General features: G+C 41.4%; 1 protein-coding gene across 1 annotated transcript in view; it reads right to left on the bottom strand.

Annotated features, from left to right (window-relative positions):
• nusap1 (nucleolar and spindle associated protein 1) overlaps positions 1–2,611 on the bottom strand; it is a 30,629-nt gene extending 28,018 nt beyond the window's left edge. The window contains exon 1 of the mRNA XM_048538434.2: positions 2,377–2,611. Coding sequence (XP_048394391.1) covers positions 2,377–2,451 — 75 coding nt within the window. The 5' untranslated portion in view covers positions 2,452–2,611. The remainder of the gene's footprint in view (positions 1–2,376) is intronic.
• Between the last annotated feature and the right edge of the window lie 10,668 nt (positions 2,612–13,279).

Genomic DNA, 13,279 nt, shown 5'->3' with positions numbered 1-13,279 from the left:
AGAAGTATCACTGACATAGTCAATCTCTGCCCTCCTCCAAGCTAAAGACGACGACCACCATCACATCAGTACCAAAGAAAACACACGCAACACCTTAAATGACTACCAACCCAGTGGCTCTGACCTCCATAATCATGAAATGCTTCCAGAGGCTGGTCATGGCCAACATCAACTCTAGTCTCCCAGCCTGCTTCGATCCACTGCAATTTGCCCATTGATGGAACAGGTCCACAGCAGATGCCATTCGCCTAGCACTGCACTCCACGAGGACACAACACTGGAGCCCACCACCCCACCCCCCAACAAGATGCTTTCTCAATCCCCTATTGTACTCCTTGCATACCCACAACTATGTAGCCAAATTCTGAATGAATGCAATCTGCGGCAGAATGTATATCAAACAGTGATCAATCAGAATACAGAAAGAAGATAGACAGCTAGGTGATGTGATGCGATGATGCGATGATCACAACCGCTCACTCAATGTCAGTAAAACATAGAACTGATCACTGACTTCAGGAAGAAAGGCGGAAAACACACTCCCATCTACATCAACAGATCAGAGGTCGACAGTGTCAAGAACCATCCTAGGCTTCCCACCTAGATGCCACGGTCAAATATTCTACTTTGCAAAATTGTCCTGACAAATACACTACTGCTGTGGTTAACTTGAAAAGGCACATAATTCCATCCCCATCCACTCTTAGAAAGCAGTATATCATCTGTCTTACCACAAGTGAAGTGAATTGTTTTCACAATTAAGTCCGACTGTGCTGAACCACAATGCATAACACAACTCCAATATCATAAGAAATGTTAAGAAATTCTGCACAGATTATTTTATTAATTTTAAGCATTCCATCAACTTTAAAATAAAAATTAGATTTCTAGATTGTCAACTTAATTTTATCTGAACTATGCAGTGTAATCAATCTTGGACAGAACCCCATGTAATTGAGTTTTCATGAATTCTAACTAACCTGAGGCTTCTGGATTCTGTTTTGCACTGTAGAAGCTGTTCTCTTATACTAGTCTGTCCCAGTCTAGTCTGTCCCACTCTGATTCTGCTGCATTTGTCTTATCCAACATTGGAACTTCTGAGAATTACAGTAGTCAACAAAATTAAGTACACACTAAACTTATAGAGCACTTATTTTTGTATTTCAGGTTCCTATTAGCTTGCGTTTCAAATCCCACACTGCCACCTACATCTAGAACTTCCGATTTTCTTTCACCTAGCAAGAATCTACCTGCCTTAAAAGTAGTTAATAACTCAGTGTCCACCATCTCGAGACAGAGTTCCATAATTGAACAACGCTCAAAGCCTTCCTCCTCATTGGGTCTAAAAGAGATTCTTCATGCACCCTCATTATAGGCTGACCCACATGAGGAAACATTCTTCTCTGCACCTCAGTAAGACTATGAAGGCACTTTCTTATATACTCACTCAATTAAGCTATGGCTCACTGTTGGCTCCAGTGGAAATATGCCCAGTCTGCCCGTAAGGTTCGTTTGCAGAGACCCTCAGACTCTGCTTGGTTTCCCTGATGTAGAGGCGGCCACAACAGGAACAGCGGATAGAATATACCACATTAGCAGATGTACAGGTGAACATCTGTTTGACGTGGAAGAACTTCTTAGGGCCTGGGATGGGGGTGTGGTGTAGCACTTCTTGCAGTTGCAGGGAGAAGTGCCAGGGGCGGTGGGGCTGTAGGGGAGTGTGGAGCAGACAAGGGAGTCACGGAGAGAGTGGCCCCTCCAGAAAGCTGATAAGTGTGGGGAAGGAAAAATGTCTTCGGAAACGGGGTCAAATTGCAGATGGCGCAAGTGTCGGAGGATGATGCGTTGGATTCAAAGGTTGGTGGGGTGGTACGTGAGGACGATGGGGATTCTGTTTTGGTTGTTATTGCAGGGAGGGGATGAGGGGGATGAGTTACAGGAAATGCGAGAGACACAGTGGATGGCATTTTCGACCACTGTTGTGGGAGGGGTGTCAGTGGAGGGGGAGTGGTCGGGCCTGCGGGACAGGAAGCAGCAGAGGACTTTGAGGCCATCTACATGGGGAATGCAAGTGTACAGGGACTGGACGGCCGTGGTCCTCAGAAGACATGAGGGTTTCCAAACCTAAACAGGACAGGGGTACGCCCCCGCAGTGAGACTCCATCATCCCCATCCCACATCAAGCCAACCCTACTCACCCAGCTCCACTTTGGGTGATCAAGACCCCACCACCCCCAACCGGTGAGGTGCACTGCTACCTCCGGGTTGGTAGCGAGTGGGCAAACGGGCGGAGAGATGTTGAGGACCGGCTTTTCCACACAAGAGACCGCCCAGCCCTTCCCCACCGCCGGTGTCAGGGACACTCTCAACACTGACCTTGAGATTGGCCCTGAGGCCGTGCTGCTTGGCCAGCCGCTGCAGCTCGCTGTACCGGAGTTCGTGTAGCTCCATGGCCTGGGGCTCAGGCCGTGCCCAGAGGTCTCCGCACTAGCACTAATTCTGAGCTCTGGTCTCTCTACTCTATGGCCCGTACTCCGGCTCTTGGTGGGGGAAGGGAAACTAGCCTCTCACAGTTCGCGCTCGCGACCAACCGCCAACGCTTGAGTTTGAATCTCCGCTGCCCACCCACCCACCCATTGGCTGTACGGTGAAGTGGGGGGAGCCATTGAGCAACGCCGCTGTTATCCAATAGATCCAACAATGGTTGCCGCGTCCCGCCTCTCTACCCGCTCTCTCAATCAACAGCAGCGCGGAATGACCACGTGACCCACGACCCGCTTGAGTGACAGTCACAGTGTCCAACCGAATAAACGCCGCCGCCGCCGTTCAAAAAACAATAACAGAAGACCAGTAAGTGCCGAAGAAACTCAGCCAGTAAGTTGAGAGGCAGAAAAGTGCCAATGTGTGTTCTTTTCAAGCCAAACCTGTCGAGTTTCTGCAGCACTTAGTGTTTTCATTACTGTATCCAATCTTCTGATTCCCAGTTTTGAAGCAGTTAGGCTGAAACCTGAAACTTTTCTCAGTTATTTTAAAAAGATAATTCGGATGTATCTGAAGTGTTTTGCTTTTATAATTCCCCCAGATGCGTTTCCTCATATTGTGATTCATATACAATTTTCACTATTTATCTATCTGCCCCAATTAACGCAACCTTTCCTTTCAGTCTTTTTGTTATATCCTTTTTCCTCAATTGAGGATTTATTGGTTTTTGAGGGCCCTCTTCTACATCCATTTTCTGCCCTTCTCATCATCCTCCTTCCTCCCTAAACCTCAATGATCTTACCCTTGTCTTCTCTTGCTGCTCACCAGCCTCTATTCGAGAAATGATCTTCCCCATTTCCACATCCTCCAGCATAATATAACCACCAAACTCTCTGCCCTCTTTCATTTCAGCATTCCAAAGCAATTGTTCCATCCACGATACCTTGGTCCCTCAATCAGTATCATCGGATACTGCCAATCTGAAATTAAAATAGTGTAAATCAGCAGGTCAAGCAGCATCAGTTCTGAGAGAGGAAAAAAATGTTTCCGGTCTGTGACTCTTTATCAGAAATGGAAAGCAGTAAAGACATAAGAGGATTTGAGAAAGAGATAGATTGGAGAAGGACACAAGGAAGGTATATGTTAGGGTGGAAGAAAGGAGAGATTGATTGATAGAAGAATAAGTCATCCAGAGCCAGAGGGAATGGTGATGGACCACAAAAAAATGCAGAGAGTAAGCATGCTGCTGACTGCAAGCATAAAGAAGAGAAAAATAAATCAAAATATGCAAAGAAAAGGAAACAAAATGGGCCAAATGTATTCCCCGGGGAAAATGGTGATCAAGACCTAGACTTTCGGGCAAAAGATATTTAGGTCAATGGGCATCTATTACTTTTAAACTTGATTACGGATGTGCCACTATATTATCAGATAATATGCTTTATTTCATAGGACTAAAAGAAATATTGTTTACAGCACAGAGTACTGCAGCTGTATGGTCCAGCAGTTAAAGCACTTAAACTTAATGGTATGCTGCAAGCAACTGTACACCACATAGGATGTCAGTAGATAATGGATATATACTTCACAATCAAAAATTCTCATTCATGAGTACAACAGCATGTGTAGACCCAAATCCTCTTCAAATGCAGAAGCAGTTACATCAGTTAAAGTCAAGAACAAGCAGTCATGTAACAACAGGTCAAAGGTCATTCCATTTCTGAACAGATGGTTCAAAGGTAAACCATTAGAAGTTTTCATAGGCCTCCCAACACAAGGAGAAACCAAAAGAGAAGACAAAATTCATCAGAATTTATTAGTGAGAAATTTGCATCATACTGTCATCAATATTATACTGTGACTAAACCGGATTTTTTTCCCACTGCTTTCAAAACTTTCAAAGAAAATTAAAACTCACATCCAAAATTAAAATTGCAAGACTTGTGAGAAGACACAAGCCAACAAGCAGTACACCCAACTTGAGTTCATTAGAGAATGTAAAACTGAGGTATCCCAGATTGCAACAAAATTTAGTGAACAAAAAGCAAGTCAGACACATGCTTGATATTATTCAGGAGACACATGTTTGATCAACATTTCATTTTTTTATCCTCCCTGAAATTATCCTCAGTACCAGTGACAAATACCATGCTAATCAATCTCCACTCAGTACAATGCAGGTGAAAGCATGTTGTTTTCATCAATACTACAGTCACTGCAGGTGAATGAAAACATCCAACATAAGCAGTAAGTTGAAGAGCATTCAAGTTTCAACATATATTTGACAACGGATAAAGATTTAAAATCTATGCACGCAATTTAAGATACTGTAGCAAGTAACTCATCTCCTGACCACACCACCCCCAATACTCAAACCCTGTCTATCATCTACAAGGCACAAGTCAAGAGTATGATAGAAAACTCCCCACTTGCCTGGATGGGTGCAGCTCCAACAACACTCAAGAAGCTTGACATCATCCAGGACAAAGTAGCCCACTTGACTGGCACCACATCCACAAATGTCTACTTCCTCCACCAACAGCAACAACAGGTGCACTGCAGAAATCCACCAAAGATCCTCAGAGAGCGCCTTTCAAACCCACATCCATTTCCATCTAGGTACCAGATACAGGACCTTGTACAGGGTGTTTGGAACATTGTTTGCAGTTCTGGTTGCCCTGCTATGAGAACAATATTACTAAATTGGAGAAGGTCCAGAAAATATTTACAAGGATGTTGCCAGGAATGGTTGCCAGAACTGTTCTGAAGAAGGGTCACCGGATCCGAAACGTTAACTCCGTTTTTTCCCTCACGGATGCCAGACCTGCTGACTTTGCTTTTGTTCCTGATTTACAGCATCCGCAGTTCTTTCGGTCTTTTCTCTCAAGTAGGGGAGTTCAAAACAAGGGGGCATATTTGTAAAGCAAGAGCAGAAAGATTTAAAAGAGACCTGAAGGGCAACATCTTCACACAGAGGATGGTTCACATGTGAATAAACTGCCGGGGAGTGCTAGATCCTGGTACAGTTACAACATTTAAAAGACATTTAAACAGGTACATGAATAGGAATGAATGCAGGCAGGGGACACTAGTTCAGTTTGTGAAACTTAGTTGGCATGGATGTGTTGAACCAATGGGTCTGCTTCCATGCTGTATGGCTCTATGACGTGGGAAGACCAACACCTGCAAGTACACCTCCAAGTCACTCACCATGCTGACTTGGAAATATATTGCTGTTTCTTCATGGTCATTGGGTCAAAATCCCAGAATTTCCTCCCTGAGGATATTGTGGCTCAGCTGTGTGGAGTACAGCGGTTCAAGCAGGCAGCTCCCCACCACCTTCGCAAGGACATCAAGGGACGGGCAACAAATGTTGGCGCAGCTGGCGACACCCACATGCCATGAATTAATTTTTTTAAAAAGTGTGGTGCCTACAACTCCACTGAAGTCATCATGAGATGGTACACACAAGGTACACAAATTCAGCACATTATCAAGAAGAAATTACCTGATTAGGAGATACTATCTAAAACAGCAAATTGCTTGGGCCAAGGATCCTGGATATTATAAGAAAAACTGCTTGTTTCAAATCAGCAGGCATCCTCTATGAAGAAATTGAAGAGATTAAAGATCGTCCAGAGCAGCATCAAGGTAATTATCTGCAACAACAGGAAAGACATTCCCTGCACAAGAAATCCAAGTAATTAAAGGTCCTCTAACTTCGAGGGAGCTACAAGACTCATGTTGTCACTAAGAGAATCCATATCAACAGGTTTGGATCCAGAAAACTGTCAAACTTCCAAAACTGAAGAATGCATTCTGAGAGAATAGCGAACCTCAAGACTGCCTGAATTTGAGAGGTCAATGACTTCGGAAGAGATGAAGTAGTGGCAAAAATAATTGGACACACAAATATATAATTAATCATAAGGAAAAAAGGTTGGGGTGGGGAGATGATGACATGAAACAATAGAAAATATAGATCCAAGAGCTAATCAGCAGAAAAGATTACAGGTTACAAAATTAATCAAAGGACAAAACTTAAGGACACTATATTTGAATGCATGCAGCATTCAAATCAAAACAGATGAACTGGTCATACAAATCAAGATAACAAGAGGAAGCATTACGAAGCCAAGCCATTAAGCATTAAATCAGCAGCAGGAAAAAGTAAACTCCACATCCTTTATGACTATTTAGACATGGGAAATATACTTAAAACAAAACCCATCTTATAGGATTCGGAGTGACGAGTGCTATGTTGAGATTCTGATGAGAAGTCTGGTAAGGCCATTCTCAACAACAAGATCATCTGGCTCCACCTTTTATGCTTCTCACAAGTGCCTGGCTGTGCCACATCTCTTAGAATGTCAACGGATCAACCAGAGTGAAAGGCTGACATTACTGCTGTTTTAAGGGGCTCTTTAGCAGAGATACACAGATGGGCTGCTATTGAACTGGGTTTTGGGGAGTGGACTAAGCATCTTGCTGAATGGCACACTAAAAGGGCAATGCAACACCCACCACATGCAAGCTGCCTGCAAACACACTGCACATTAATTCAACCAAATGGCCACGTTAGAAACTGGCATGGGACAGTCCTGAGATCAGTTTGGCAGGCAGGAGTCTGGCAAGGGCTCTCAGTACCCAGGGATACAGTCCATGCTCAGTCCAGGGGCTTCAACATGGTCAGTCCTCTGCTTTAATTTAGATAAATGTGAGGTGCTCCATTTTAGTAGGGCAGGACTTACATATACTTAATAGTAAGGTCCTGCGGACTGTTGCCAAACAAAGAAACCTTTGGGCATAGTTTCATAGTTCCTTGAAAGCAGAGGCCACAGATAGACAGAGTGGGGAAGAAGATGTTTAGTACACTTGCCCTTATTGGTTAGTGCATTGAGTATAGAAGTTGGGAGGTCGTGTTGCATCTGTGCAGGATATCGATTAGGTCTCTTTTGGAACATAGCATGCAATTCTGGTTTACCTGCTACAGGAAAGATGCTGCAAAACTTGAAAGGGTTCAGTAAAGATTCACAAGGGTGTTGCCTGGGTTTGAGTTATTTTCACTGGAGCATTGGCGGAGGTTTTGACCAAAGAGATAGGATTAATTACTGACCTCATAGTGAAAGCAATTTTGGTAGCAGTGGCCATAATATGATTGAATCTTACATTCAGAATGAGGGAGAGAAGCATGGGTACAATACAATTATTCTGAATTTAAACAAAAGCAATTATGATTGCATGAAAGCAGAACTAGTAAAAGTGAACTGGAAGTTTAGGTTAAAAGATAAATCATTTGAGATGCAAACAATTAAGTGCAGAATATTCTGACAAATAAGAAAAATTCCAAGGGCCAGACCTGCCATGATGATTGACTAAAAAAGTCAAAGGTAGTACCAAACTGAAACAAAAAACATATAATTGTGCAAAGATAGGTGAAAGGCCAGAAGATTGGACTGAAATGTTTTTTTTAAATTATTAAAAGCTTAATAAGAAGGGAAAAATCAGGGCACTGAAAATTAGACAAAGACATAAAAACAGTTAGGAGAAAAGAAGAATTAACAAAGTAAGTGTTGATTATGTAGAAAATGAATTTAGGAATTAGTAATTCTGGAGAAAGAGATGACAGACAAATTGAACAGATTGTTTGGGTCGGTCTTCATTAGACAGGAATAAGAGTGACATCCTAGATATAACTATAAATCAGGAATGAAGGGTAGGAAAGAACTCCAAAAAATTACAATTACCAGGAAGTAATACTGAGTACAAAAACAAAGTTGCTGAGAAAGCTCAGCAGGTCTGACAGCATCTGTGAGGGAAAAAACAGAGTTAACGTTTTGGGTCCAGTGACCCTTCCTCCAGTAGTACTGAGTAAATTGTTAGAAACTGACAGTTGACAAGTTCACGGGTTCTGACGGATTTTATCCTAAGGTCTTAAAAGATCTTAAAAGAACTAACTTATGAGAGAGCTGACGCATTAGTTTTAATTTTCTAAAACTCATTAGATCAAGAAAGATTCCTTTAAATAAGAAAATACCTAACGGTACTCATTTATTCCAAAACGGAAGAGGCAGAAAGCAAGAAACTACAAGCCAGTTACATTTACATCTTGTCACAGGAAAAATGTTAGAAGCTATTATTCAAATGTTGTAACAGGGCACTTAGATAAGTTCAAGGTAATCAGGCAGTGGCCAACACATTTATCAAAGGGTAGCCGTATTTAACTAATTTACTGAGGTTCCTTGAAAAAATAATTTGTGCCACAGATAAAAAAAACCACTGGATATACTGTAGAGTCACAGAATTATAGAACACAGAAACAGACCAAGTCCAGTCCAACTCGTCCTTGCTGACCAGACACTCCAATCTGGCCTAGTCCCATTTGCCAGCATTTGGCCCATATGCCTTTGAACCCACTCTATTTATATACCCATCCAGATGCCTTTTAAATGTTGTCATTGTACCAGCCTCCACCACTTCCTCCGGCAGCTCGTTCCGTACACACATCACTCTCTGTGTGAAAAAGTTACCCCTCTGGTCCTTTTCAAATCTTTTCCCTCTTACCTTAAATCTATGCTCTCTATTTTTGGACTCCCCCACCCTAAGAAAAAGACCTTGTTATTCACCCTATACATGCCCCTCATGATTTTATAAACCTCTATAAGGTCACCTCTACTTAGATTTCCAAAAAGCATTTGTTAAGTTGATACAATAGAAGTTATTGCAGAAAATAAAATATTGGTGTGACATACGGGCATGGATAGAAGCAAAAAAAAATTGCTAACAAGAAGTAGAGGATAGGAATGAATGGGCCTTTTCAGACGAGCAGGATGTCACATGTGACATGCCACAGGGCTCAGTGCTGGGGCCTCAACTATTTACAATTTATAGAAATGATTTGGATAAAGGGAAAAAGTAATCAAGAAAGCTAATAGAGCATTCCTTTATGACAAGGGGCAAGACAAAGAATTCAAGCATTAGGGGGTGTTACGGATCATTGGAGAGACTGAATCTAGAACTAGAGAGTCATCATTTAAAATTGAGGTTGGCCATTTCCGACAGGGATGACGAAATAAAATTCTTTCATAAGATTAACAAGGTGTAGAGCTGGATGAACACAGCAGGCCTAGCAGCATCAGAGGAGCAGGAAAGCTGATGTTTCGGGTTAAGTGTCTTTGGAATTCTGTTGCTTAAAAGGCAGTGGATGCAGAATCTTTAGCTACTTTTAAGGCAGAAGCAGACAGAAATTTAGCCTGACAAATCAAAAGTATATGGCAGCAGTATAGGGAACATTTTTGGGTTCTGATACCCAAGTGAGATAGGAAGGGGGAAAGTGTACAAACTTGGAGGAATGTCAGTAAATAGGATCAAAAGGCGAAAAATGCTATAAAGGCAAAATTAATGTCTCTTTACTTGAGTGTAAGTATTATTTGGAACAAAATAAATGAATTAACAGCACACAGAAGTTAATGGGAATAATCTTACCGCCATTATGACGACATGATTACAAAGGGGTAGTGGGAACTAAATATTCAAGGTATGTGACTTTACAAAATAATGTACAGGAAGGATAGGATGTTGGGGTCATTTTATTAGGATAAGATCATACAATTCCTACAGTATGGAAACAGGCCATTTGGCCCAACAAGTCTACACTGACACTTTGAACAGCATCCTAACCAGACTCACCATCTTCCCCCATCCTGTAACCCTGCATTTCCCATGGCTAATCCACCCAACCATATCCCTCTCTTCACTGGGCCAGACCGCTATAGTGTTCTAATGAAACTCAACATAAGCACTATATCTTTCAGTTGTACAATTTACAACCTTCTGGACTCAACAGAGAGTGAAACAATTTCAATTCTTGGCATCTGGACCAATTTAGTTCCCTGTTTCTTTATTGATCTTGTTTCTCTTTTTTTGTGTTTTTACTTTCAGAGGACAGATATTTATCATTTTGCCATTTACACCCACTCGAGACATAGCTCTTGTAACTTTACCTAGTCCCATTACAATTCCATTTGGCCTAACACCATAATTTTTTTTCCCCATTTTATCAAATCTTTTGATCTAACATTCTATCATAGACCTTTTTAATTCCCCACTTCAGTAATTTAATACCTGCTGCAAGTCCAAACTTTCCCAGTTCTGATGAAAAGTCAACCACCTGAAACGCAAACACTGTTCCCATTGCTGGACCTAGTGACCAATTCCAGCATTTAATGTTTATTTCAGATTTACAAAATCCACAGAATTACATGCATTTGTGTTAGTATTTGATTCATGGCTATTTCTTTTGCAGAAATCCAGACCTTTAAGAAGTTCTGCTCCAATTTCTGACCAGGTTTTCAAGTCTGACCGGATTTGTTTGTCGCTTTTACCTGAACTGCTCTCTATTTCCCATCCTGTTATTCATCAGGTCTAGCAAAACAGGAGTTCACAGTTACAGTTCCTTCATTAGTAACTGTCTTCCTCTGGCTTATTCCATGTGGATTACAACCGAAATTCTACCCTCTCTCTTTCAGATCTACCTATTGTTACAGATAACTCCCAGGCATTCAGCATTGGTCAAGTAGGGACATAATGGCAATGTTACTAAAGTAACATTGGGAACAAGGATTCAAATTCCAACACACTATCTGATGGAATTAATATTTAATTAATTAGAAAGCCTGGAACTGAAAGCTACTTTCATATTCACCATTACAAAGACGAGCTTTCAATTGCTCTAAAAAACCATGAAGTAACTTAGGGATGGAAATCTGCCTTCTAGCCCTGTTCTGCTACAAAGTGGTCAACCCTAGGTCAGAACCCCTAAGTACTCTGATCATTTTTAATTTAACTTAATTGTGCTTTTAAAAAGAGTGTTGATAGTCAAATATTCCTGCAGATGTAAATTAAGTGCCTGTCTGGACAGAGAGAGGGAGAAGCCCATGGAAATTCACACCTACTGATGTAAAGGGAACTTCAAACAACATCCCTTCAAAGGGGGGGGGGAGGGATTAGAGCCAACTGATCTCTTGAGACTAGAAAGATAATAAGGGATTGATGACCAAACTGCACACTCATTTTGTGCTTTTCTCTTTGAAGAACAAACATGGAGATGATTTATAAGAGATAATGGGAACTGCGGATGCTGGAGAATTCAAGAAAACAAAGTGTGGGGCTGGATGAACACAGCAGGCCAAGCAGCATCTTAGGAGCACAATTTATAAATAATTTATAATTTATAAAACCAGTTTCAACTCCACTGGAATGTATTAGTGGAACAAAACTCTTGTATGTACCAGCCTCAGTTCAAGCTTTAGTGTGCTGTGATAGGCATACACAAAGAACTAGCCCCTATTTACCACTGTGTTACCTTCTCTCACTCCAAGTGTTACAAAGCATTGAACAAGGAAACAGGATAACAAAATGAATCTCGCTCACCCTCAATACTGGAATCCAGTCAAGGTCAAAAGGAATCAGAACTACAGAGTCAACAAAATGTGAGGCTGGATGAACACAGCAGGCCAAGCAGCATCTCAGGAGCACAAAAGCTGACTTTTCGGGCCTAGACCCTTCATCAGAGTGTCAATCGACGTGTAAAACACTCTCTTCACTGTCCTGAGCTCCAATTCCTTCCAGGCGAAGCAGCATTTCACTTGCACTTCTTTCAATCCAGTCTATTCCAATCATTGCTCACAGTGCAGTTTCCTATACAATGGCTAGACCAAATGCAGACTAGATGACCGTTTTGCAGAATACTCTAATTTTGTCCACAGGAATGACCTTCCAGCGCATTCCATTTCAACAAACCACCTTTCTTTCATGCTAACATTTCTGTCCTTGGTCTGCTGCAATTTTCCAAAGAAGCAGAATGCAAACTCAAGGAAAAACATCTTATTTTCTACATAGGCAATCTACAGCCCCTAGGTCTTGATATTGAATGTAATAACTTCAGAAACTGACTGTTTTATGTCCGTACTCTGTTTTTCTTACGTTATCTTCCACCACCGCCAATTCTTGATTACTTTGCAATTAGTAACAAGGGCCAAAGCTCTCCTTTTCACATCTTAATTTACACCCTTTTAACCTATCTTTTCTTTCTCTGTTATTAACAACTTTTTTTTGTCTTTTGCACTACATTATCAGCCCCCTTGGTGTCTTTCACCTCTGTCAAAAGTGTACAATAAAACCTATTTTTCAACACCTTTCAGTTCAGACAAACAGCTATACCAAACTTTAAACTTTAACTCTGTTTCTCTCTTCACAAATGCTGCCAGACCTGCTGAGTTTCTCCAGCACTTTTGTGTTTGTTGCAGAACAAAGAATTGTGAAATCCACTGCTCAAACAGCAATGTCAGTGATACCAGTAGCCTCGAATGCAGTGCTGGCAATGTTCATCTACCTATTCATCAGAAACAGTTTAGAGACTGACCCATATGTCTCTTTTTAAAAAGAAATAATATTCTCACCTCTTAATTTTAAAGTGTTTGCAAATTCTTCTTTCGTTTGGTACTTAATAAACTCACTCTATGTTAAGTCAAGAAAGCCTGATTAAATTGGACTCTTTGAAATCACGAGTTTAATCAGGTCTGGGAGAAGGATTTCTGAAGAAGGGTCCCAACCCGAAACATCAGCTTTCTTGTTCCTCTGATACTGCCTTGTCGGCTGTGTTCCTCCAGCTCCACACTGTGTTATCTCAGACTCCAGCATCAGCAGTTCCTACCATCTCCATAAGGTAAAGGATCTGTTTTTAAATTAATATTTCTGTAATCAACTTGAATAAGTTGAGTGAAGACGTGGAGCCAAT

This window comes from Stegostoma tigrinum, chromosome 10, assembly GCF_030684315.1.
Source record: "Stegostoma tigrinum isolate sSteTig4 chromosome 10, sSteTig4.hap1, whole genome shotgun sequence".
Lineage (NCBI taxonomy): Eukaryota > Metazoa > Chordata > Chondrichthyes > Orectolobiformes > Stegostomatidae > Stegostoma > Stegostoma tigrinum.
Note: the sequence above shows the minus strand (reverse complement) of the source record. Positions and strands in the feature narration are given on the sequence as shown.